Source organism: Salvia hispanica, unplaced genomic scaffold, assembly GCF_023119035.1.
Source record: "Salvia hispanica cultivar TCC Black 2014 unplaced genomic scaffold, UniMelb_Shisp_WGS_1.0 HiC_scaffold_169, whole genome shotgun sequence".
Lineage (NCBI taxonomy): Eukaryota > Viridiplantae > Streptophyta > Magnoliopsida > Lamiales > Lamiaceae > Salvia > Salvia hispanica.
Genome location: NW_025951881.1, coordinates 191,506 through 217,651, shown reverse-complemented (window position 1 = coordinate 217,651; position 26,146 = coordinate 191,506). Strand labels below are relative to the sequence as shown.

The 26,146-nt window shown below is 38.3% G+C and overlaps 5 protein-coding genes and 1 non-coding gene across 11 annotated transcripts; all 6 read right to left on the bottom strand.

Annotated features, from left to right (window-relative positions):
• Positions 1-1,216: 1,216 nt before the first annotated feature.
• TRNAL-CAG lies at positions 1,217-1,296 on the bottom strand. Its single transcript has one exon. It is a non-coding gene; the product is annotated as a tRNA-Leu (tRNA).
• A 96-nt stretch (positions 1,297-1,392) lies between these two features.
• Positions 1,393-3,223, bottom strand: LOC125198628 (protein FEZ-like). Its single transcript, XM_048096951.1, has 3 exons — positions 2,806-3,223; positions 2,374-2,651; positions 1,393-2,089 (listed from the first exon to the last, which is right to left on the bottom strand). The coding sequence occupies exons 1-3, from the start codon at positions 2,990-2,992 to the stop codon at positions 1,577-1,579; spliced, it is 978 nt and encodes a 325-aa protein (XP_047952908.1). The 5' UTR covers positions 2,993-3,223; the 3' UTR covers positions 1,393-1,576.
• A 2,489-nt stretch (positions 3,224-5,712) lies between these two features.
• On the bottom strand, positions 5,713-9,115 carry LOC125198586 (protease Do-like 8, chloroplastic). 2 transcript variants are annotated; one of them, XM_048096903.1, is made up of 13 exons: positions 8,827-9,115; positions 8,607-8,749; positions 8,341-8,426; positions 8,140-8,238; positions 7,971-8,037; positions 7,663-7,738; positions 7,445-7,511; positions 6,975-7,192; positions 6,812-6,879; positions 6,605-6,684; positions 6,405-6,491; positions 6,205-6,312; positions 5,713-5,990 (listed from the first exon to the last, which is right to left on the bottom strand). In XM_048096903.1, exons 1-13 carry the CDS (start codon positions 8,982-8,984, stop codon positions 5,862-5,864), a joined length of 1,386 nt encoding a protein of 461 aa, XP_047952860.1. In that variant the 5' UTR covers positions 8,985-9,115; the 3' UTR covers positions 5,713-5,861. The 2 variants fall into 2 exon arrangements, with proteins under 2 accessions (XP_047952860.1, XP_047952861.1); XM_048096904.1 differs by having other exon boundaries at positions 8,618-8,749; positions 8,827-8,965.
• An 83-nt stretch (positions 9,116-9,198) lies between these two features.
• On the bottom strand, positions 9,199-16,758 carry LOC125198585 (thyroid adenoma-associated protein homolog). The gene is made up of 4 exons (XM_048096902.1): positions 13,277-16,758; positions 12,896-13,146; positions 11,957-12,553; positions 9,199-11,660 (listed from the first exon to the last, which is right to left on the bottom strand). The coding sequence occupies exons 1-4, from the start codon at positions 16,640-16,642 to the stop codon at positions 9,278-9,280; spliced, it is 6,597 nt and encodes a 2,198-aa protein (XP_047952859.1). The 5' UTR covers positions 16,643-16,758; the 3' UTR covers positions 9,199-9,277.
• Positions 16,759-17,639: 881 nt separating this feature from the next.
• LOC125198596 (transcription factor bHLH47-like) lies at positions 17,640-19,136 on the bottom strand. Of its 4 annotated transcripts, none has more exons than XM_048096918.1 (4): positions 18,983-19,136; positions 18,625-18,740; positions 18,414-18,541; positions 17,640-18,226 (listed from the first exon to the last, which is right to left on the bottom strand). In XM_048096918.1, the coding sequence occupies exons 1-4, from the start codon at positions 19,033-19,035 to the stop codon at positions 17,864-17,866; spliced, it is 660 nt and encodes a 219-aa protein (XP_047952875.1). In that variant the 5' UTR covers positions 19,036-19,136; the 3' UTR covers positions 17,640-17,863. The 4 variants fall into 4 exon arrangements, with proteins under 4 accessions (XP_047952875.1, XP_047952876.1, XP_047952873.1 ...); XM_048096919.1 differs by having other exon boundaries at positions 18,634-18,740; XM_048096916.1 differs by lacking the exon at positions 18,983-19,136 and adding an exon at positions 18,917-18,945.
• A 3,514-nt stretch (positions 19,137-22,650) lies between these two features.
• LOC125198625 (tubulin alpha chain) lies at positions 22,651-24,988 on the bottom strand. Of its 2 annotated transcripts, XM_048096947.1 has the most exons (4): positions 24,788-24,988; positions 23,568-24,173; positions 23,018-23,478; positions 22,651-22,935 (listed from the first exon to the last, which is right to left on the bottom strand). In XM_048096947.1, exons 1-4 carry the CDS (start codon positions 24,878-24,880, stop codon positions 22,800-22,802), a joined length of 1,296 nt encoding a protein of 431 aa, XP_047952904.1. In that variant the 5' UTR covers positions 24,881-24,988; the 3' UTR covers positions 22,651-22,799. The 2 variants fall into 2 exon arrangements, with proteins under 2 accessions (XP_047952904.1, XP_047952903.1); XM_048096946.1 differs by having other exon boundaries at positions 22,651-23,478; positions 24,788-24,987.
• Between the last annotated feature and the right edge of the window lie 1,158 nt (positions 24,989-26,146).

Sequence of the window (26,146 nt, the reverse complement as noted above, 5' to 3'; positions counted from 1 at the left end):
TGATTAATATTATTTTTCTGTACTTCTTCAATTCAATTGAATATTATATTAAATAACAAAATTTAATAGTTTTAATCAATATTTATAGTGTCCATGAATTAATAGTTTTCATTAAAAAATTTATTGATATTTAAAAATCTAAATATTAAATTTAATTTTATAAAATTAAATCTAATATTGAAATAAATAAAAAAAACAAATTCAGTGAAGGATAACAAAATGGAAGAAGAATGATAATTTTGAAATAATATCAAAGTTAGTACTACATAACTAAAATAATATCAGATTTAAAATGTTAAAAGTGTAAAAAGACCAAATTGCCCAAACCTCCCAAAATAATATCAAAGGGTATTTTCGTACCAAAAAAAGCCAAAAGGACCAATTTCGAGATAAACCCTTAGTCCAGGGACTACTGGCGATATTTTTAAAGTCCAGGGACTATGGGCGAGATAAACCCATAATCCAGGTACCATTTTTGTAGTTCACTCTAGAAAAAAAAACAAACAAGAACATAGAACAAAGCATCAAACAAGCTTACCGATAATGATCCACGAATCACTGGAGAGCGCCAATTTCAAGCTTCAATCGCCGATTTCAAGCCTGAGTGGTCGTTTACGGGAGAAGAAAAAACCGCTGAAGGAGGATTTCAAACTTCAATCGCCGATTTCAAGCTTCTGATTGGGCAATTGCACACGGAAAAGAAGAGAAACAAAAAACGCTGGGGAGGATTTCAGTGAGAGCAATCAGTCTAGGGTTTGCTTAAATAGATGAAGAAACACGGTGGCTGATCGGATTTGCATAAATCGGTAGCTGATCAGATTGAGAGATTTGGAGAGAGAAACGATTCAGTTTCTCACGTAGTGGGCATACGTTATAGCTTGGTGGTAGAGAGAGAATGAATCAGCGCCCAATAAAACCGCGATTTTCCATTCCCTATTCGAATTTAATTCCAAGCAGAAAGACAAAATTACCCTGCAAAGCGACCTATTATTCACGACCAAACAATCTGTGCTCTATTTCTAAAATTCAATCTAAGCCATCTATATAGAAGATCTGACGGTTGAAAATGATGTTATATTGTCACTTTAATATAGGTGGCACCCTAGTGTGGCCCTTGTGTAGTATACTATTAAATATTAAAAAATGATTTAAGAAAAAGAAAGGGAAAAAATAGAGTGATGTAATAAATGAATAAGAAAAAGAAAGGAAAAGAAATTGTCAAGAGTGGGATTTGAACCCACGCCCTTTCGGACCAGTACCTGAAACTGGCGCCTTAGACCGCTCGGCCATCTTGACTGGTTGTTTAACCTTCTAATTATTATTTAATATATAATGTTTGGATTAGGTTATTTGAAAATTGGTTAACAAAGTGGCAAGGTTTGTTATGAAAAATGAAAAATGAATAATCATCATATTTGATTGAACAATAACACATTGGTTGAGAGAGAACTGTACATCCACATGAAATGCAAAAATAGTTTCTATACAAGCTCTGCCTTGCCAAAAACAGAGCTGGAAAGGAAACTATTACAACCTTCATTCAAACACACACACACACATATATAGAGAGAGATAACTATATATAACACTTGTTGGTGGAGTACGTCGTCGACGACATCTCGCTTGGACACGGCGGCGATTCCCACGGCAGATTAACCACCGCCTCCTCCGCCGCCGCCGGAGGCAGGCTGAATGGGAATCCCATCGCCCTAATATTCTCCCACACACTCGGATTCTTTCTCTGATCCTCCTCGCCCTCGATGCTAGCTTCAATCGCGGAGTATCCGCCGTTGAAGTGGTGGTGCAATGCCGGAGGCTGGTTGAGGTACACGGAGGTCATGTCGGCTGTGTTCTTGTTGGTTGTCGCTTCGGAGAATACGAGGTTTCCAGAGCTGAAGTAGTCTCCATTTGCAGATGTTAAGGTGGATGTCTTGGCGGAGAAGCTGGGGTCGTTGTCGGAGGGGAAGTGAGTGAAGGTGAACGCGTCGGGCGACGTCGTTTCGGCTGCCCATGTGTGGGATAGAGCAGCCCTGTTTGCTGTGGAATTTGCTTTCTTGAAAATCCGGCAAATAGCCCATGAATCCTGTCCCTGAACATGTAATTTGGTCAAATTCTCGTTCGCATCGTACTTTCTAAAATTAATCAAAAAATATATGAAGTTTAGATTTTTTTCGCAATTATTTGATATGACAATAAAAAAAATCACATGTTGGACTTCACCACTAGTGAGTTAAATGAGGCCCTCAACTCGTATTTAAAATGAGCATCAACAATATATCACACGTGGACGTTTGAATAAATCCAAACTTAATTATTTTTCAACATACCAGAATTTGACCAAACTTTGTGATTTTGAGAAAGAAAATGACTTACAGTTGGCGGGAGGGTGGTGGAGGCGGAGGGGAGGCGGAACTCGTGCATCATCCAATCGGTTTTGATGCCTTTAGCGGCTCTGCCTCGATAGAAGACGAGGGACTTCTTTAGGCCGATGCACTTGGAGCTTGGGCCACCGGAGGAGTAGATCGGCCGGTCAGTTCCTGTAGCTTTCCAGAAACCCGACCCGGTCACGCGATTCGGCCTCGTGCTGTTTCTGTATTTCCGGTCCCTTGGGCAGTAGAAGTACCACTCTTTCTCCCCGGTCGAGGCCAATTCTGTCCCAAATTAAATCAACAATAATTTGTTACAAAGAGAGAGATATAAGAGAATAGTCTCTATAGACATAAAAGATTGACTTGTTCTTCATTAGTAATAATAATAATTTAATGATGCATGGATAAGAACATAATACAAAACTTATTTTCTTACTTGGAAGATCCCATGGATCATACTTGTATATATCCACTTGCTTAATCAGCTCAATCGGAAGAGTTCGATGTTGAAGTTTCCGTTTGAGGTAGAACTCGACGAGTTCTTCATCGGTCGGGTGAAATCGAAACCCCGGTAGCATGAAATCATCCACACACTTGTCGGAAGACTCATTCTTTTCATCCATGGCAAGAGAGATCGATTGAGAGAGAAATGATTAATTAGTTTGAAGAAAGAGGTGTTGTGTTCTTAAAAACAACTATAGAAGAACCTAAGTCAAGGGCATGGACTTGTATTTGAACTCATAGAGATCCAAATTTGTGATCTCCATGAGAATACAAGATTGATTTGTGTGTGGGGATATGGTGTTTGTATTTTCTCTCACATACTAAAATCAAAGACTAGAGACAAAGCACCCTTCTATATACTAGTTGTTTAATGTTGGTATGAATGTGTTGTGTTTGAAAAATATCTTGGTAGACATGCATACATATGGTTATAGATATTGCAAGAATTTAATGTGTAGATAAAATAATGGTTTGATGATATCATTGGATCTATACAAAATTGAGCTTCTATTCTATTCCATTCTTCTATTCCTTGCATCATTCTTTTATCCAAGACGTGAGCACGTGACTTGTATCTTCTGGATTTCTCGAACTCGATGTGGAGATTCCTTTAATTTTACTTCATCATTTAGGGCAATAGAGATTTGCATGGGCAATCGCATTACGTTTTCGAGGGTTTCTTTGGGCAAAGATATGAGTATTTACATTTCTTGTCATATTCATATTTTGCCTTGTTTTAATTGTAGTAATTACATTTACTCCTTCCATCAGGCAATATGAGTAATTTTTGTCATTTCGATGAGTTCATTCACCTGAATCTCGTTTCACTTTTACTATAAATATTAATAGTAAATAAATCTTATATTCTACTAACTTTTTTATTCACATATTTTCTAAAAACTCATGTAAAAGGACAGACTTCTATGTACTTGTGACACTAGTTTTAATTTGATTAGAAAATTTGTGTAGTCATTTAATTTTAGGTTTTTATATTGCATGTGCATATATTTTTACTTATTTTTTATTATTATCACATGGCTTTGAAGGGTAATTAAGTTGCGAAGTTTGATATTTTCACGCTTAAGTATATTATAACAACAAATAATTTATATACTTGCCGATTATGGTTAAACAAACAGCATTAACTACTGCCTAAGTGGTATCATCTTTTGCCTTTAATGGGAAATAAATAACCCTCTTAATACTGCTTACCGAACTTCAAGAAATAAGCAGTTGAGCTACTAGCGTTGACTGCTTGACTAAAAGTGGAATCTTATGTAATTCTAACACAATACAAATGTTATTGCAAAAATATTTTAGGCAGAATCTACTTTGTGGGGCGTTGTTGTTTGATTGGATTTTAAAAGTGATATTTATTGAAATTAACGAGTTGAATGTATAGTATCTAAGCTTAGCTATACAATAAAACGAATGGTTAAAGACATTATTTTTGGTGCTAAATTTGTATTTCTAAAAATAAAGGACCATTTTAATTTTAGTCATTTAAAAAAAAAATTCAAATGTAACTAATTGGAGCTCATCCTTATTTATTTTGTCAAATGCTAAAACAGTAAAAAGTTGACACTTTGATTACAAACTTCGTAGTTTGGCAGCATTAGCTCGTTTGTATAATAATAGATCCAAATTAAAAGTATTGTCCTCGTTTGAGAATATTTAAAACTACATCTTTGTCTGTTCTTACAATTTGTGGGGGCTGTTGCCTTGGCCTTCGCAATTCATGCGTACAAACTAATTAAGAATCGGTCAAATTCTTACAACCTAAGTTACATCCATCTCCTCCATTTATGTGTATTTTGATTTTCACCCCTTTCTGTTTTTATTATTCATTCAAATTTGTTTGAATACACAGTTGGAACAATTAGAGAGGAATTGTCTAACCAATTGAGTTCAATCAAGATTAATTTAACAATTTGTATCTTCAAATATATACTACTCCACTTAAGTTAGAAATTCAAGATTTGAAACTGGTTTCTTCTAAACAAGAATTCGAGTTTGAGTTTTAAACTCTAGCAAATTATGTTTAAATCTGCAAGTCATAGATTACCATGATGAGCACTCTAATGTGAAAGTACTGATACATAGTGTTTGAATAAAACAAAGGGAAAAATATTTAAAAAATTGAGATGGAAGTTGACAATTAAGAATAAGCCAAATTCAATGTTAAATAATGACATTAGAAAAATTCTAAAAAATAAAAATAAAAGTGGCTTGGGCAGCCCTGATTAGTTGATTGGATTTGAGGCAATTTAGGATCTAATTAACAATACTAAGGAGTTAATCATATAATTAACAGCTGATGGGATCTTGGAAACAAATGCCCTTTGATTTCTAAATTCGATTTCGATTACGCATTGACAATGATACAATTGATTGCCCTAAAAAAACAAAATGTAGAAAATTAAATAATTCTGTTTGTCAATATGTATACGTGCTATCATACAATTCTCTCTTTCACACAATTCGAGTGATTAAGATTTAAGGTTAAATGACCATTATGATATTACAAAAAAAAATCTTATTTAAACATATATAGAGGAAAATAAATAGTACTCCTAATATTCACATACACTTAATTAGTCCCTTATTAGTCGGTATCACCTGTCCCTAATTAGTCAGTGTCATGTAATAAATCTTTGTTTAGACTCATTTTTAATCATTATTAAAAAATGGAAAGATGAATACTCATATCTAATGTGAACAGCATCAAAAATCTTTATTTCATTTCACATTTACCCCAAATTTGTCTTTAAACATGACATCCTAGCAATCCAATTTGTAGAGTCATTTTCTTGATTGAAGACAGAGATTGTTTAACTGCTTAAGGAAGTGCAAATATATACCAAGAAATATGTCTCTATCAAATCATACTATACTCTAGAAAATTAGGGAAAAAACATATAAAAAGAAAAAAGAATGATCAACTCCACCAACAATGGCTTGCTGCAGTGAAGAAGAGGAAGGGCCAAATCATGCCTTAGTTTCCTCTAAAACAAATGGCACCTCCAAATTGTCATTGCCCCTCTGGATTTTGAACACTACTTTCTCTCCTATATTATACTCATCCAATGTCTTGTATAACTCTCCCCTGTTCTTTATCTGCACCCAAATCATACAACACTGAGAATTTAGGAAACACGAGTTTCGAATACTGATAGTATAAGTTGCTTTTGTTAGAAAATGAATGCTAGAAGTGGCATAGTGTATAGCATGGAGGTAATGTCCTAAGCAGTAGACCTTGATATGGTATGCTGATATCGTTCGTTGCTAAATGAGAGGGATAGATAAGTGAGTGGAGTGAAAAGGGGCTTACGGGTTTGTCATTCACAGCCACAATTATGTCACCGAGTACTATATTACCAGCAAAACCCCTTGTGGTTGGTAGAAGCCCGGCCTTAGCTGCTAAACTATCTTTGGGAACCTACAGCGTTGCAGAAACGGTGCGGTAATATCATTGATTCCCTCTTCGTTGAGATCAAAATATTATGACTAATTGGGAAAAATAGGAAGTACCTGCAAAATTAAAGCTCCCTTTCGAACATTGAGTTGGCTCGCAATAAGATCAGGTGCAATTTCAACATTCAAACCAGCTCGAACAACCTAGCATGCGTTGATTACATTATAAGTACACTGAATTTCGTCCATAAATTGGAGTGCCATACTCTTAGTAAAAAATAAGATAGAATTCCGGGACCTAAAAAGCAAACACATACTTTGCCAAACTGGATCAGCTGAGGAACTATCTTTACCACAGTTGATGAAGGGATCGCGAAGCCAACACCAGCAGATGTACCTATTGTGTCACGTTAAAAAATGAATTAACAAGACACCATTTATCCATGTTCCAAGAGTAATGTGTATATATGTCGGCCTAACTTCTTTTATTCATGAGAGAGAGAGAGAGAGTGGATAGAACAAACCTGTCTGAGTAAATATCGCAGTGTTGATCCCAATCAAATTTCCTTTAGAGTCCAATAAAGGACCACCACTGCACATCACAGAAAATACAAGATCGAATCCTAAAGGAAACAGTTTTATGCTGAGACCAAACATCTAGACAGATCCCATGACCAAAACTAGAACCTGTTTCCAGGATTGATAGCAGCATCAGTTTGAATACCTCCACCTATCGTAACACCAGTTTGACTGTTTATGTCTCTATTCAAACCACTAATGACGCCAGCTGTGAGCGTGTGGTCAAAGCCAAACGGATTTCCGATTGCTAGGCACTGCTGGCCCACTTTAAGAGACAGAGACGAACCAACATTGATAGGCCTCAACAGCTCCTGTGGGGCTTCAACCTGGTACGAAAAAGGAGTATCATCATCACCTATATAAACCAGTTAATTTTGCTTCACATCAGTTCATAATCATAACTACTGCAGAAGGTTACTTTTGCTGGAATGTGCTCATAAGAAACATATAATTGTAATATAATTGCAGGTTTTTAATGACGAATCACATTAACTGGAGTCAAGATTCTAAGTTACTTGAAGTAGCAAATTAGTGAAAGAGAAGTCCAAAAAAGTAGAATACATAGGTAGTGGATTAACCTTCAATATAGCAAGATCCTTTGCACGATCAGCACCGACTAACTTACCCTCAAAGTTCTTCTGTATCCTTCATGAGAAGAAAGTGAAGAAAAGAAAACAGAAGGGCAAATCAGCAAGAAAGACAATTTGAAAGGGAAAAGGTATGAGCTCGGAGTATGACATGCAAAGTGGAACAGCTGTAAATAGTAGTCCAAGGAGGGAGGCTATTTTAGGTTTACCCTTCAGAAGCAAGTATATTAACACGAGCAACAACTTGGCCTGTGCTAGGATTTCTTGAAAGAGAATTTCCTATAACTGGTCAATGAAAAAAGAGACAATCAATTCACTTCATACACAAGGAGCAAATGGATGAGATATTTGATCAAAAGTGCAGTGATGTGTTTCCATTTTACTCTTGGTTAGTGACATTTACGAAACAACAACAAAATTTCAATCATACTCCCATCAGATGAGCTTCATTATAGCTCAACCAAAATGTAAACATTATAACTATCAAATAACTTGTTTGAGCAACAAACATGCTTACCATGATAATTTGTCACGATATGACCCTGATCATCCCAGACAACTCCTGAACCATTTCCCTCGGGAATCTAGACATTCACAACCATTTCCTCTGTTACAAAGAATATAACACAGCACCGGTGCACTTGTGAATAAGTGTTGAGTTATATCACAGACGAAAAAAGTCTCACCTCAACCATGCCAGTAATGTTAAGCTGCGGCCGCAAAGTTACATCAAATATGTTGACAACAGAATAGGTATTCCTCTCAAATAGTTTGACAATTCTTTCCTGTCAAGGATACACACATCAATTCACCTGCCATGGAAAGTTTCAAATAAACTTAGTGAAAAAACTTATCAAATAGAACTGAACCATCAAAGAAAAATCAACCTCGGATGGGAAAAGTGCCCCAGCAGGGAAAACAGAAGGTGTCACTTGTTCAACTGTCACTGATGGATCTCCCAATGCATATGCTTCTGCAATATACATATCCCTAAATTATTACTCCATTTAGCATCTAAAACATAATGCTTGATTAGGGTATATCAATGTGCAATCGAAGCCTTGTCCAAATCCACCATCCACCATAATAATAAAAACCGAGTCTTGAAAAAAGTTTATATGGATATCTAAAAGGAAAATGGATAGGTGCAAACCTGGACAATACCTCGAAGAAATAAGATATCCATAGCTAAAGCACATTAATAAACGTGTAAATAAGGTGCGGCGCGTCGTTTGGGGAAAATTCTCCGGCGTTAAATTTTGGTCGACGACTTCAAGGTGGTTTTTTCCGTCGCCTCTGCAAGAAATCACTGCTTTTAAGAATGGTAGAAATTAAAAAATTAATTAATCAATTATGTGAATCTGTAACTTCACCGTGGAGCAGGAGGAACGGGAAGACGTGATACGACGTCGCAGCAGAGCTTGCGGCGGCCGAGAAAGGGGAGGAGTTTGCCGGAGATGATAGTGGAGGTAAATGTGAGGGATTTGAGAGGCGGAATTGCTGAAGTGCTGCATATGATTATTGCTTGCATTTTTGCTTTTGATTAATTTCGTGGAAGTTGAAGAAACAAAGAGAATCGAATCGGAAATGGTGTCTGCTTGAGTGGTTGCCGTCGCAGTTGAAGAAGATGAACACAATTTCAGTATAGAGATAGAGTCGCTCTTTCAAGCAGCGACTTTTACTTATAAAGCGACCTTTTTTTTCTTGTTTGTTTTCTGTAATTTTTATTTTTATGGAGGGATTAATTATCAAACCTTGTATTGATTAAGGCAAAAAGAAAAACAGTCATTAGAAGATGTTACAAAAATATAATGTTTTCCCCTATCATAATAAAAAATAAGGATTGAATTCACCCCAGAGGATATTATTCTCTCTCCATTTCTGGTTCAAGTTTTCTGTTTTTTCCCCCAAATCCTTCTCATGGGACTTGACAACTGCCAGATAAAGGTTCGATATCAAAGGGTTGCACAGGAAAGGCGTCATCGCCTCTCCGAGTGCAGAAACGTCCCCGAGCATACGTTGGCGACTGCTTTCATCTTCTTCTTCCAAGAGGCAGTGTGACAGAGCATAAAATGCTGACAGATTAGCATAAAGTGGTAGAAATGTGTCTTTGTGATTGCCAACTCCTCCGATCCAATCATCACGCTGCCTTCTCTCGACGTGATCATGTATGAACGCCATCATCTGTTCGAAGAATCTGCTCCTCCATTTCTGCAGAAGATCCCTCGCCTCGCTCATCTTTGCGACTGGAATCCTTTCCAGATGCGAGCAGCATAGCTGGCAGATTAGGAGCTTCTCTTCGTGATGGTTGTCGATCTCCTTGTCAAAGACCTGCCTCACAAGGTCTCCACCCGATGAGACATAGTTAGTGTGGTTTGCGATGTTCATAACCCAGCAGCATAGATAGTCCATATAATCGATCCAGTGGCCAAAGACTGTTGAGAGATGCTCGAAGCACGATTCGATCACTTTCTCTACTTGGCTCGTGCCTGCAGCAGGTTCGAAGTCTTCAGTTGGCTCTCCAGAGAGGAAAGACTTCTGCACATCCAAAGCAAGTTTTTTTCTGAGGCCGACGTCTTCATCCTCCAGAAGCCTTATGCACGCCAGCCATAGATTGAGGACTCTGCGACTGTACATTTTGATGGCCTCTTCCTGTTTGAAACGAGAAGAGATGTCCCCGTTAGAGATTGGATGGTTGTAGATCAAAGATCCGAGGGGCGCAGCATGACTCAGTATTTCAGAAGCTATCATTGACTCTGCAGCCGCCTTTCTCATGGTAACGGGCTCTGAAGCATCACTGTTTTGCTCAATCAGATCCACAAAATAACGCAATGCATCATAGAAATCAGAAAATACTCTGCTTGGATCAGTCTCCATCTCTACTTCAGAGGAGATGAAGTTCATACATAAGGTGGAAATTCTCTTTGCACACACTCCCAAGCAGCAGATGAGTGCTTGTCGAGTCTTCGCATGCCTTGTAATCTTGAACAGGGAAACTAAATTGTTCCACAACTTGAATACTGAAGAGCGGTCCATATCACAAATGGATCTTGGTTCCGGGCTGGGGTGGTTGTCTTCAAATTTAAGTGAGTTCCAGGTGTAAAGATTTTTAAGAAGATAATGCACGCATCTATGATGTCTCTCTGAAATAAGAAGCTTCACAAGCGTATCTTGAAGATTGATATTAGTCAGGCACATTTTCAGAGTCTCGCAGTAGAACTGATCCCCACAAGTATTACCTGTATATTTCCCTCTCTTCAGGAACAAGTAAAGCCACTTCAACGAGGAAATTCGCACTTCATATGATGCATCCGACATGGAGCGAATGAGCCTTTCTTGAAATCTGCTATAGACAGCCTCGTTTCCAACTGCTCTCATCAAACTAGTAACAGGTGTGGAGGAAGCCCTTCCGACCACAATTTCATCTTCAGCAATATCTTTAGATGTAGCAAAAATACAATTGAAGTAGGACGTTGCAGCTTGCTTGCGGAGTTCTTGAATAGTTGGATCAAAGTACAACGGGCAACCAGCAGGTTCTAAATCTAAACATTCTGAAGATAACTCCCAGACGAGGTTCCAAATAGTATCAGCACTTTTGCTCGCTTCACAGGTTCCTGCAATACTGAGCATATTGTCGAGTAGCTTTACCATGCAGCCGTTAAGAACAGGGGAGGGACACTGTCTTGGTCTTGCAATCCATGATCGTGTTGCTAAGATTTGAATCAATTCATGCAGAACAGTATCCCTTTTAGAGGGATCAGATAAGTTTCTACAATTGGTATCAATCAGAGCATTCAGCTGCAGTAACATTCCGTGAATCGAATTGAAAGAACAGGATGTCTCATTACTGGATGAACAGTTGCTTCTCTCATGAGGCAGCTCCGAAGCAATATTAAGCAACACAATTTGCAGTTTCTCGTTGGATACTAGACCTGTTAAAGCTCTAGCTGCAAGTACACGAATTCGGAGGTTGCTTTGGAAAGAACACCTCCTGATGAATGGCATGAAAAGAAAAGGTTCCAAACTATCTCCTGTTTCACTCGAAATCGGAGAAGGTTTGAGCCGAGACAAAAATATCAGCATTGGACATAAGCTTGGGTGTACATTATTTTTCAAGTTGGATCCCAACTCATCTGAAGAGCCTTCTGAAAGTGATTCGGTAGCTACATTCAGTTCATTGAGAAAGAACGAATGCAATGTAGGGTACCTACAGTGAAAGGCAAAGAATAAGTCAAATAACATAACCACATTCTAAAGATGAAAATAGAAAAAAGTATGATCAAATTTTTGGAAGGAACAAACATAGAGGAAGGACTAATTAACAATCATTATGCATTTGATTTTTGATAACACACACATTGGAGCATCAATAATTGGAGTTATGTAAGACCCAATCAGAGAACAATATTACCAGGTGTAGCAGTTACTACACTTCACCCACCCCTAACAAATGGAGTAAAAAAGAATTACTACAAAATAATAATTGTGATTAAAGAATCTTACCTGTGAAAAAACTCAAGCCCAGTTATAGCTCGCCTCGCAGAATCTCTTTTTTGTACATTTAGAAATCCAATCATCCGACGTACCAAAGCAGTATATGAAAGACAAGCACTGTTGCGAACCTCCCAATATGGAGAAGAAAAGGAACGTATTGAGATTATCAACGCCTCCGCAGAAAAACCTGATGTATCAGTGGCCAGGTTCGTGTCATTGAAAGTTGCCCTAAGAACATTGAAAGCATGCACAGTGGGAACAACACCCTCATCCCGAAACTTTGACATTTCTACATAGCCATTTGTAACAGAAGCTGGAGGGCTGCCATTTGCCTGGCTAGACTTGGACAAGGACCCATTGCAAGAGACACCATCAATGCTGCTTGCTTTTAGTTGATCGGCTAAAGAGTTCGTAACTACATCTAATAGCCACCGTAGTGCCCTTGGTAGTAGTTTTTTTGGTGCTCCCTCAGGCTCCGAGAGAAAAAAGGCAATGAATGCTGCAGGTATACCCGCACTTCTTCTTAAGAGGTCGTCCACTGTTTGTCCCTTAGCCGCAGTTCTTTCCATCAATCGCTCCATCCAAGACTCTGTCAATTGACATAGCCTGCACATGAAGCAGCAGTAAAATCAAACATGTTACTTCCATTCAGAGTCTCCAAGTAATTTGTATAAGTGGATCTAAAATTTGGCACCCAAACGCCGCCTTTGAACATATACTTGAGGTATCACTTATCAGGGCCCTATTGAATTGGTTAGCTATGTGCACACAAGCAAGGAGTAATATATAATTATCGGTACTCTTTAGAAATAACGAGAGAAAGACCAGGAGAATCCAAATAGGAAGCATTGCAAGAACAAAAATGAGCATTCAAACGCATGGAAATAACAAATTATGATATGAACACACTCCTTTTCATCAGTTGATAAAAGAACTTCATCACATTACCTAGGGTCATTAGAGCAAAGCAAGCGGTTACAAAGAGCTGTGAACCCAGCCCTTGTCTTATCAATGGCACCATTATGTTTCATTTTGAGGAGGACTTCCAAGAAATGGTTGCCAATTGTCTCTAGTTGTTGTATATCAAGCAGTGCATCAGATGGCAGAGTGGACTCATCAGCAGCAGAGATTGATTTCCTCATTTCATCTGAAGTGGGTAAGGGAATTTTTCTAATTACCGTGCCGAGGAGAAGGCTCACCTAGAAATAAGTTGAAAATAATTAGTAGAAAAGTTATCAGTGCTAGCAACAAAGCTCTGTTAATTCTATTGATAGTCACCATTTTCACAGTTATGCGAAATATAATTGAAATCAGTAATGTTAAGATTACCTCTTTCATTGCAAGCCAGCAACCAACCATAACAATCTGTTCAGAGGGCTTAATCTCCTCCTCCTCTGCCATTTTTTCAACGTTTACCTCAATCTGAGAATCTGAGGCAGATGAATCAATCTCATTAGGAATCTCCAGAGTCAATGCCTCGTCATCCATCATTTCTTCCATGTCCTCAGGTAAGTGCCAAGCATCAGCAGAGACTACCCAAAGGGCCAAGGTAGTTATTCTCATGACCAACTCCAAGAGTCTTTCGAATAAATGCTTCATTTCAGCATTCCTATTCTGAAATACATTGGAATTCCAATCCAGTTCCTCAAATGTGTAGCGAAGGGCGAGTAATATACCATGAACAAAACTATTCTTGCATGCTTCTGAAAGATTTTTCTCAGCATCCTCCACAGCAGCAAGCAACCAATCAATAAGTGATGTCATATAACTTACAACAGGAGAGCTGGGTGTGCAAATTTGATATGCCCCATGTGACTGTTCAGCCTCAGAACATAATGAGACAACATTAGACGATGGCTGGACAATCCAGCTTAGATCTAACACGTACTTCCTGAAAAGAAGCCGTAGAGTCAGAGCTCCAGCATCACTTTCACGTACACGTGGACTGCAGATCAGCTTTTTGGCCCATATAACTGCCTGGCGGACAGATTCGGGACTACAAATGCCAGGAAGTGGAGTAGGAAAATAAAGTAAAATTTGAAGTGAACACTCTCTCAATCTATCCCAACTATCAACAATCGACCCAACAAGCAGCAAGGTTGAATCAGGTGATGTATAACCTTTACTGTACGGATACAGATTGTTTGTTAAACAAAATCCATCCCCATTTCCATGCAAAGTTGGAACAACAGGCCAAACATTCGACATTATCAGTATGAGCTCCATAGCCATTGTCTTTCTCTCATATGGAGCAGAAGGATAGCAGGAAAAGAATAAAAAACGACTAAACCACTTTATAAAATAAAAAAGATAATCCGCCCTGTGTATTCGGGTTTCCTCAGCTCCTATAAATAAACCCTCTCCTTTTGGACTCCAAGAAGGAAGAGGTGTCCATGCACCAAGCTTAATCTGTCTCTCCAATGCTGTTCGGACACGAGAAAAGAACTTTCTGAACAAGCTGTTCCACTTCATTTGAAAAGCAGTAGAGCAACATCTCATGTTCAGAGGTATAGCTCTTCTCATCAGGCTAAGTTCCAAAGGTGAAGGCAGACTGGCCGTCTTTGGGTTTAAGAATAGAGTTTCTGCTGCATCCATGCGAAGTGACTCATCTATATGAGTCAAAGCTAATACGAGCCATTTGACTGGGATTTTAACATCTATGCCCTTCACTAAAACAACACAGTGTAAATTACTATTCTCCATATCAAGTAGTGCACCTTCATGGGATAGTACTGAATAGTCATACCAATCAATGTCTCCTTCCATAAGTGCAAGTCCACGAGATACCTTGAGTAATGATACCAAAACTGCAATTCGCTGTTCAAGTCCTAAAGTTATATCTGTGGAACTGACATCTGCGGAGGCAGATAAGAAGCCGTCATCTCCGCTAAGCCCTAAGGAGCTAGCATCCCCTTCAATCCCTATTAATGTGAGCATAGAGAATATGCTGTCCAAATCAAGGTCAAGTAGAGCTGGCAACGCATAAGTATTCAAGTTGGAGCGCAGCTTGGCGACTCCAAAAGCAAGCCCTTGTAAAAATGGCAACAAGCAGAGACGTCTATATTTTGTATACCCATTTTCAATACCATCACTGCTCCAATATTCATCTCTTAAACACTCAAGCAAACACTTGAGAAATGTTGTGGAAGCACAACAAACATCATCATCAATGTAAGCATTTGCAGTTTCGAACAGCAAATCCGGATTCATTTCTAGAATAGCTTTACCACCCAACCTCCTGGTCAAGGAGGCTAAAGGAACATATCTTCCCTTGCAACGTGGCCCTAGACAGAGAAGATCAGATGCAATCTTCCTCAAGAACATCTTAATATTCTCACTACCATCCGCCCAATGAAGGCATGATTGGATGTCTAAGTAGAGATCAAAAATAAGATGAACTTGTTTTACAGTTTGACTTAGAGGGTCTTCCAAATTATTCCACACTATCTTTAATATCCTTGCACCCATCTCCTCAGGTATTGGATCATAATTATCCGCATTTCCAATACTATCACCTAATAGTAATGTTTTTATCTGCTGCAGACATATTTGCATCACAGTTAATGTATGAAAATTAGAATGACCATCTCTAGGATTTTCAGCACAGAAACATAATTCAGGCAAAATAGCATCATAAAGTATTGTCTTGACCGTGGAAGCCCCGGCACCAGATTCTACACAGCCCTCACTTGCCATAATGTAACGTGTGTCAAGAACTGTTCTTGAAACTGCGGTCAGTACTCCTCTTATCAAGCAAAGTCTACTAAGAGTTGAAAAACCAAGTATCTCATTAACCAAATTACCCTTAAATGGTATTTTCTCTACCACAGCATCAAGGCTGATATCAAGATTTCGAACACCAGGCTGACTAAATATACCATGCATAACAAAAACACCAAGATCATCTGGACTCACGCACACCTGCAAGGCTGCACAGAAACACACTCCAGCTGCCACAAAGCAGTCCCTAGAAAACGCTGCCGACTTCAATATGCTCAAAACACTCGAAAAAGCCATCTCCATCACACTCTGATCACTCAAACTGTCATAGAACTTTTCGGGAAAGCGCTGAAGCAGGTAGTACATACACGAGAGTGCCTCCTGGCATTGCTCCATTACAATCGGAGAAGGCCGAGATAGCTCATCCGTTTCTTTAACAATGCTCTGCAATCCAGAAATCACATCCAAAGCCACCAAAATGGCGCATTGCTCCACCACTTCAACCACATACCCCAATTTGGGCGTGCCCATCATCGACAGCGCTGCTCTTGAAACACAGAATCTCGAACCGTTGCTAGCATTTCTCCCACCGCCATACTCTTCGCAGAGCAGCCGGAAGCAATCCTCGATCAAATTCCGGTGGTACTTGCACTTGGCAAGAGCAGAAGCTAATGTCCTATGCAACGGCAACGAGTTCTCCAGGAAGAGAATCTCCAAGTACAACTTCACCGCAGAGGAAACTGCGTTTTCGTCGGCGTTTGGGACGGAGAGCAGAGTGGAAAACGCTGCAGCGACTTTCTTGACGTGTTCGAGCTGGGCATAGGTGGAGTTGAGTGAAATTAGGTGGTTGAGTTCGGAGAAGAAGGCGGACCGATCAGGTGTTTGATTCAATGCCTCAGTGAAGTGTGGCGGGAACAGCACCGCGCTGTAAGTGTATTTGTGGCGGTGCTGTATGGCACGCCATTTCGCTGACATGATTTGAGGCGAGATGGCTTGAACTTCGAGACTGCCGGCGTGAGGCGGTGGGGAAAGTGGCCGGCGGCGGAAGTTTGGAGTTTTATTGTCCGCAATGAAAAGATTCTGACTTGTTTTATTAGGGTTTTGCTCTTCAATAAAATAAAGACCAACTAATTGTTATTTGGTTAAATATTGATATTGGCAATTACGCCCCTGGGATTCTGTTTTCTTTCGTGCGAGATGCCTAACTGACGATATTTACAATAATTAAGGTTTATACACTGAATTCGTGCGAGATGCGTAACTGACGACATTTACAATAATTAAGGTTTATACACTGGATTCGTGCGAGATGCGTAACTGACGATATTTACAATAACTAAGGTATGTGCACAAATTTAAATTAAGGTTTGAAAAAAATGACAAAGTGAAGAGTTAATACACAATTTCAAAGTAAAAATGAAACGATAAGGGACCAAAAATTAGACCCAAATCTTTATTAGCAATTACATATGTAAATTTTCCTTTTATCTCGTGCTTTGGATGTGTTTTAAAAAATATTACTCTCTATTTAGCAATGTGCAAATGTTACAAAACAAAAACAAAAGTATCGAATCATCAACAACAACAAATTAAACACATGGAATTAGCAAGTGCTAGAGAGAATTTGTTATGAAAGTGTTGGAACTAAATTTAAATATAATTCGACATATAAAATGACATCATTTCTATCACAAAGCTTATGGAGTAGTACTGCCTATTTGTAATTTGTAAATAAATAATATCAGACGCCTTCAATAGTGTCAATTTTATATTGTTACTATAAGTTCATATATTTTCCTATCATGTCTATGCGAAACACAACTTCGTCTCTCTTCATCTTCTTCTCTGTGCCGTCGTCTCCTCTATCTCTTCCTCCCTCTTTCTATCCTCGATGTGTATGTTTTGATTTAGATTATGTTAGATGTTTATATTTTAATTTTGCTTTTTTATCTCATTTTTTATACCGTTATACTACGGTTTTAATCACGACTTTTTATCAAAGTAGAAACAATTTACAGAATAAATGACGGTTCCCTACAAGATTTGCATCCCTCAACTAATATACTATACTAACCAATATACAAAGAAAATCGAATTCTAACTCAAAAATCAAAATGCTCCATTTGATCCTCATTTCAGCACTAAAGCTGCCTGACTAACTATGAAACATCTTCAACCATCCCATTCAACTCTACACTACTTGGTGAGAATATGAGAAGGCCATGAATCAGACGACGAAGGGTAACGGGGGCGCGGTTTGCTCACACCAGAGGGAACCTTCGCCCCATCCATACCTGGGAAGGGGTTAGGGAAGCCTTGGAGTTGTGGCTCGTGATGCAATGGCACGACCAGCACAGGACCAACGACAGGGGCTGCCGCCTCTGAGGCATGCCCGACGAGTGGCATTGCAACATGGCCCTCGGGTAACTGTGTTGTCGATGGTTGAGAAACATGTGCGTTTGAACAGATAGCCCTCTCGTCTATTTCTCTCTTCAGCCCCTTCACTTGAGCATCTAAACCAGAAGCTTCCTCGACGAGCTCGTTCTTCTCAGCTGTGATCTGACATCACAGTTCACACACCAAGATTGCTCAGACGATATTCCAAGAATTGAAAGACACCAAATTTTGTGAATCGGTTTGGTTAACAAAGCAGGAAACACAATTATAAGAATGTTAATCAGTCATGATTATTTAAGTAACAAACAAAGAAGGATTCATCTAAAAAATGCATCAGTCAAGATCTTACATAATTATATTCAGATAAGAGAGTTGCATTCTCCTTTTTCAGGCTGTCCATCTGAGTAGCCAATTCACCGAGGAGCCGGATCGTCTCTCTCAGCATAGATGCCTTGCCGTTGTTCTGATGATCCACATCTGAATTGCATTCATAACAATAACAATCCTCAAACTAACATCCTATTCAAACTGAATTTGAGGTTCATAAAAACTTAGATTACCAGATATACCAAGTGTCTTCCCCAAATCTGAGAATAACTCATTCATGCTGGCGCGTTTCAGCTTCTCCCTCGCAGCTTTGTGAATTTTCCGTGGAACTTTTCCAACATTATTTTTACTGAGAAACGGCAATGGCATTTAAAGCACAAGTTACACTACAGTAGTTCGATAAATGAGACAAGGATTCATCTTAATCACAAATTCAAAGATTAATAATAAAGAAAGCATTTCTGCATCATGTGAATAAAATGATAAAAAATTTAAATTGAAGCTATAATTAACCTAACGAAATACCGTCGAATTTCCATTTGCAAGGTAGTAAAAAACGCAATTAAATGAAGGAATGGAAACCATAGACACCTTGAGGGAGTTTTGAGGCGATGATCAGCTGAATCCGCAGATTGAGAAGCCATTGGATGAGGCGGCGAAATGGTGAGGAATTAATTGAGATGAAATAAAACAGAATTGGGTGAGGACGCCACGCCTGGGCGTGTGGATGGCGCGCGCCTCGGAACAACCGACGCGTGAGCGCGTCACGGTATCAACAGATTTACTAATATACCCTTCTGAGGTACTAGCGACATCGACGGTGGCAAATGGAGTGTGGACGGCTACCACGTTCTTCACACACGACGGTCTCTATTAAAAGGATAGATAAATAGTACGTATAATTTTTTAACTTAAATTATTTGATGGAATTAAACATTTTATCAAACTAAACTGCATTTTATTATCACAAATTCTAAATAAATTCGGGTAAGGAAGAAAAAGTTGAAACGTTAACATAAAACTCCCTCGATTAATAAATAATAGTATTTCATTATATTTGCTAAACAAATCTCATCCTGGCACTAACTTACTTTCCCCACATATAACTAACTATTTTAACCGCATTCTTTTACATTTGTTAAAATTAGATTACTCCTATGACTTTTCGTTAAAATCTAGTCAATCTCATAACTTGTCGGATAGAGGACACATGATGATGAACAGAATCGTAGAGGTTTTATAAAAAAGGAAAAGAAACGTAGAAAGATATGAGAGACTAAATGAGTTGGGTCATATTCCTATAATTGGATTTGAACAAACTAAGCTAGTATCGTGAGTGTGAATATCGACATACTGCCAGAGTAATAAAGATCTTTCTCATTGTTAGAGAAATCATATTCCCTAAAAATAGGAGGTTTACGTAGATTCAATATGAGTTTGTGCTTGTAGTATTGACAAAGGATGATGATGTAGAAGGATGTGAGAGATTTTGAGAGGGTCACTTTATTAACAAAACCTCATTTTCTTTTTGTAACGTCCCAATATAAGTGACTCATTTCCTTTTTTGGTACTTTCTCTCTTACTTTTTCTCTCTACTTTATTAACTCTCTTACTTTATTCACTTTCCACTTTATTAACAAAACCTCATTTCCTTAAATCTCGTGCCAAAAAGTTTGTGGTCACTTATCTTGGGACAGAGGGAGTAGATGATTATAAACATTTAATTTTAGAAGGATATCAGAAAAGTAATAAGAAAGGCGAGATATGAGACGATGAAACTTATTTTACTATAAGCAGTAAAACGACTCTAATTCATATAATAATTAGAAAGTACTCCCTCCGTCCCCGATTAAGAGTCACACTTTGACCGGACACGAGTTTTAAGAAATTTAGAGAAAAGTTGGTTGAAAAAATTAGTGGAATGTGAGACTCATTTTTTTATATTGGTTTTATAATTAAATGTGAGTGAATTGAGTTAGTGGAAGGTGGGACCTCCTTACTATTTGTGGTAAAAATGAAGTGTGACTCTTAATTAGGGACGAACCGAAATGAAAAAGTGTGACTTTTAATCGGGGACGGAGGGAGTATGAGTTATCTGAAGATAAATAAAAATAATAATAAAGTTTTTGAAAGGAAAAAGACTATTGTGATGGGCGCTTAAGGGAGATGGACTAGATTTTTGGTAGATAGTTGGGCTGACCAGTAATTTAGTGAGGACGCATTGTGGGCTTATTAGCGACCACCAAAAGGCACCTCGGCATCTCATTTTAAAATTTTATACTACTACTAGTTTTTAATAATTTTTTAATTTAATTTTCTTATATCTTATAAACGGTATTTACAAATCAAAAGCTATATTCATTTCATCCATGAATATATCTCATTTGTCATTTGAGTGCATCTATAATTTAAAGTCTATTTTTTTTTTCTATTTTAAATAAATAAGCCTTACAATCCACAATTTTCGCGTCAGATTTTAAATTAGAAGGGGTGTAATACTATTTGGACAAGTCCTAATCAAATCTTGCACACGTATCGGGTAAATATGATTATTATTGTATTTTTCTGGTAAAAAAGAAATAATTAAAAGCAATGAATTGGAGTTGGCGTGAGCGTGTGTATTGAGAGTAGGTCGACGTGGCGTAGCACCAAATAACCCTACACCCACCGAAACGACCAGCCCCAACTTCAATCCCAGCCGTCACCCATCCCAAGGTGTCACCCATCCACCAATCCTCTCTCTCACATTAGCACACGTGCCCACTTCCCATCTCTCACATCCAAAAAGCGTATCTCATATGGAACCTCTATCCGCCTCGCTAAGTGTACCGCACTCCTGATCCCTCATCATATATAAATGATAAATCCCAATTCCATGCATTCATCATTCACTCTTAATTCAATTCTGTATCTGTTGTGTGTGTGTTTATTTTAGCTTTGTGTTGACTTGAATGAATATGAATGAAGTTGAAAAAGGTAGATTGCTTCCTGTGCGGGCGGAGAAGGACTTCGTGGTGGGGATGGATGAAGAGAGGCACAAGGAAGCGGTCGACGTGGGGCGGCGTCGGCGGCCGAGGACGGTGGCGAAGGTGGTGGCTGGGAAGAAAGTGAGGGCGCATACTCAGATTTTGAGGCTCAGAGCAGAGGATTCTCGTCTCGGTGAAGATGGATTTTGTGGCGCACGCCTCTTTCCAAGGCATATGTTACCTGCCTCGCCTCTCGGCTCCCTTCCTCTCACTTCAGGTGCCTCCAATCTCCATTTCACTTAAAAAAAGTACTGTTTCATTCATTAATTTTCTCTTTTTGTGTGATAAAAGGCGCATGAAATCAATTGGTTAAGGACTTGAGGTGTGGGAAGCTTTGCAGTCTGCAGTTTTGTTGGAATCGGCATCAAAGTTGTGTATCCATCCATGTACAGTATAGACTACTGAACAAGTAAATACACGGGCTTAGTTTAGAATACAAAATAAAATTACTGCTGTATCAAGTCTTTTTATTTTAGTTTGTAGATTTATCAGAATAAAACTAAAGGGTTATAGCCCATAAATACAAACTTTCAATATTTTCTGATTTTCTCTAAAAAATTTAATTTATAAATTTAAATGTATGAGTATGAAATTTGAGTTTTTCTGATTTAAAAAATTTAACACTTATAAATAAAAATAAATATAATTATCATCTCAACCAAATCTGATTTATAAAAGAATATATTCATCTTTAAAATTTATAAACTATTCCATTTAGACTTAAATAAAATACTATTCCATTTTGGTAAACAAAGAATGGAACTTCAAGCAAAAAAATTAGAACTGATTGAAAGTTCGTGCTTTTATAAGCTAATAATATGGTTATATGTTATGTTAGTGTTAATCTATCTCAGTTTTAATTAAATCAAAATTGTTATCATGAAGAAAAAAACAGAAAACTTTAAAATTCACAATATATTTTAACTTCAAAAATTAAAAGTTAAAGAAAATAATAAAATAACTATTAAAAAATTTTGTATTTATATAATTATATAACCTATAAAATGAATGTTTGACGAGCACGTGCCATTTGTGTATCAGTCCAACCAATCATAATAGTGTGCGTATATATAACCGGCACATATTATATGCCATGTTTCAAATCTCTATTGATAATCTACCACGTAACTTTATCGACTTCTCTATTGATATTAATCATGCGATGATTCAACTTCAAAATATAACATGTTTAGCAAAATATCGAAATAGCGTATCGTAAACAGAAAATGCGAATAACCAAAAAAAAAACCATGTTTAACCATCCAAAAGTTCAGTCATTAACAAAAAGATCCGAATTAGCAAAAGAGGAGTTCAACAGAAACATAAACGAAACACATGATAACGCTTGAGAGCCTAACCAATGAGACCATTGATTTGATTGCTCAAGACTTTTCCTTCAACCATTTTCTAATACTCTCCTTCATCATCATCTTCGCCTTCAGCAGACTCAGCACCAACCTCCTCATAATCCTTCTCCAGGGCAGCCAAGTCTTCCCTAGCTTCGGAGAACTCTCCTTCCTCCATACCCTCACCCACGTACCAATGGACGAAAGCACGCTTGGCGTACATCAGATCGAACTTGTGGTCAATCCTCGAGAACACCTCAGCAACGCTGGTGGAGTTCGAGATCATGCAAACAGCCCTCTGCACCTTGGCAAGGTCGCCACCAGGGACGACAGTGGGTGGCTGGTAGTTGATACCGCACTTGAATCCGGTGGGGCACCAGTCGACGAACTGGATGGTCCTCTTGGTCTTGATGGTTGCCACAGCTGCGTTGACATCCTTGGGGACGACATCACCTCTGTACATCAGACAGCAGGCCATGTATTTTCCATGGCGCGGGTCACACTTAACCATCATAGACGATGGCTCGAATGCAGTGTTGGTGATCTCAGCGACAGAGAGCTGCTCGTGGTATGCTTTCTCAGCTGAGATGACTGGGGCATACGATGAAAGCATGAAGTGGATTCTTGGGTATGGCACCAAGTTGGTCTGGAACTCGTTCACATCCACGTTAAGAGCACCATCAAACCTCAGGGAAGCAGTCAATGAAGAGATAACCTGTAAATTTCATCAAATGATACAATCAGTCACAATTCAATTGATCAAAAAACAACATTTAAAATTTGCAGAATGCAACATAATTGTACCTGAGAAATGAGTCTGTTCAGATTGGTGTAAGTGGGCCTCTCAATGTCGAGTGATTTGCGGCAAATGTCATAGATAGCTTCATTGTCAAGAAGGATGGCGACATCAGTGTGCTCCAAAAGGGAATGAGTGGAGAGCACGGAGTTGTAAGGCTCAACAACAGCAGTGGACACCTGTGGGGAAGGGTAGATGGTGAAGCCCAGCTTCGACTTTTTCCCGTAGTCAACAGAGAGCCTCTCAAGCAACAGAGAACCAAGCCCAGAACCGGTTCCACCACCAACAGCGTGGAAGACAAGGAATCCTTGCAATCCAGTGCAGTTGTCAGCCAGCTTACGGATCCTGTCAAGGCAGAGATCCACAATTTCTTTGCCAATGGTGTAATGTCCTCTGGCAAAGTTGTTAGCGGCATCTTCCTTGCCACTGATAAGCTGCTCGGGGTGGAACAACTGGCGGTATGTGCCAGTGCGCACCTCATCAATCACAGTAGGCTCAAGATCGACAAACACAGCACGAGGAACGTGCTTTCCAGCACCGGTCTCGCTGAAGAAGGTGTTGAAAGCATCGTCACCTCCGCCTACAGTGTGGTCACCAGGCATCTGTCCATCAGGCTGTAACAAAATTCAATAATAAGTGAAATGGAATCATGAAATTTAGCTAGATCACTGAAACACTACAAGCATATATCATTTCAACGAGATTCAGATCAAAAAATTATAGTAATAGATTAAATAATAAGTGTTGAAGTCGTCGTCACCTTCTTATACAAGATTCAATAATTATTATGTGAAAATTAAATAATTATTTCCATCAAATGGTAACAAACAATTATAACATTCAGCTGGCTCATAAAAATCTACTCGCATATTATAATCATTCCGACGAGATTCAGATCTAAATATTAAAAAACGATCAATCATTAAAACCAACACGATTTGATGTAACACGATTCTATATAACCAGATCGGCAAGAAAAGTTTATCAGAAATAAAAATTCCAACAAAAATGAAGCATGTCGCAAAATAAAAATGCAGAAAACAGAGAACACACTTTAAATCTGATAAAAATAGATCAAATCCATCACTAAATAGGAACAGAACAACACCAGTTCACATCAGAAACATTTCCGTCAGCTAGATTTGATGTAAATCAACGGATTCCAAAGAAAAACGAATCGGAATATAAAAAACGTAAAACGAAGGAGATAAATGAGATCGGATCTTACCTGAATTCCGTGTTCGAGGCAATAGAGCTCCCAGCAAGCATTTCCGACCTGGATACCGGCCTGACCAATGTGGATCGAGATGCACTCCCTCATGATGGATCTGGTTTGGAATGTGTAGAGCAAGTTGATAGGAGATTAAAGGGAGAGAAGCACCAGAACGTATACAAAGACGTCGCTGGAGGTGAAGGTAGTTTTCGATCTGTGGTGAAAATGGGGGGAATTTATACAAAAAATATGGGCACTACTTGATTCTAGGGTTTCGATTTTTTTATTCTTTTAGTATTTTACAGCTGGATGGTAACCGTCGCTCAGTTTGAATTTGAAATTTGAAATTGCTTCGTGGAGGGATACCGTTTTTTGGGATCCGACCCGTTCCAAGGCGGTTTATGGATTTTCTATATATGGATATTAATACGTGGATTTAAAGCCCAATACTAATTTATTGGGCTGTGTTCTAAATCAGTGCTTCGAGTTAGATGTTGGGCTTCCCAATTTTACAATAAAATTATTCTAATAAGATGTACTACTAGAGTAGAGTAGAGGTTATAGGATAGAAGTTAGAGAGAGAATATTTATGAGATACTATAAAATTTTAAGTGTATATATTATTGCAGAATAACGATTCATAGTAAGATTATTTTTGTAGATTGATTGTTGCTTATAAGATTATGATAAAATAGTTCAGGTTTTAAAAACATACTTTTTGATAGCTTATAGCGCTTGTAACTTGTTTTCATAATTGTAAACTGTTTAGGAACTGTTTTGGATTAGGTTCATAAGTATAGTTGGCCCATTATTACTGTATCAGGCCAGAGAATGGTTGTTTTGTAGGCCCAAATCAAGTGCCTTTTTGATACCACTAAGTCGGCTGTGGCCCAAATAAAAGTTTATGCAAGCATAATTGATTAGCAATTATGGGACAAGTAAATATCTTGAGAGATTTCCCATATGCTACTTTTTGAAAAGCATAATTAATATATTAGGGCAAACACTTTACAAGAAATTGTTGTGGTGGTGAAATGAAAAGGCAAAAGGGATGTTGATACAAGAGCAAGAGTGTTTGGTGAAGTGTCAAAGGGAAGTCTATTCACTATATGAATGGTGTTCACTAACAAGGTTCACTCCCCAATTACAACAACTCATGCCCACTCATCAAACTTTGCAAATTGAGTGTCCCCACACATGTCTACTAATGATATACATCAAAAAATGCCATCTCTATCATCACTTTGAGATGCCAATTGAATTGAGGCAATCTTGTTTTGAAGAAGTATGGAGATTAACACAAGTAGAAATGATAAGGTATTGTTAGGTGGAATTGAGGTCATAAATAAGGGTCACCTTTGGGTTTCTCTTTCA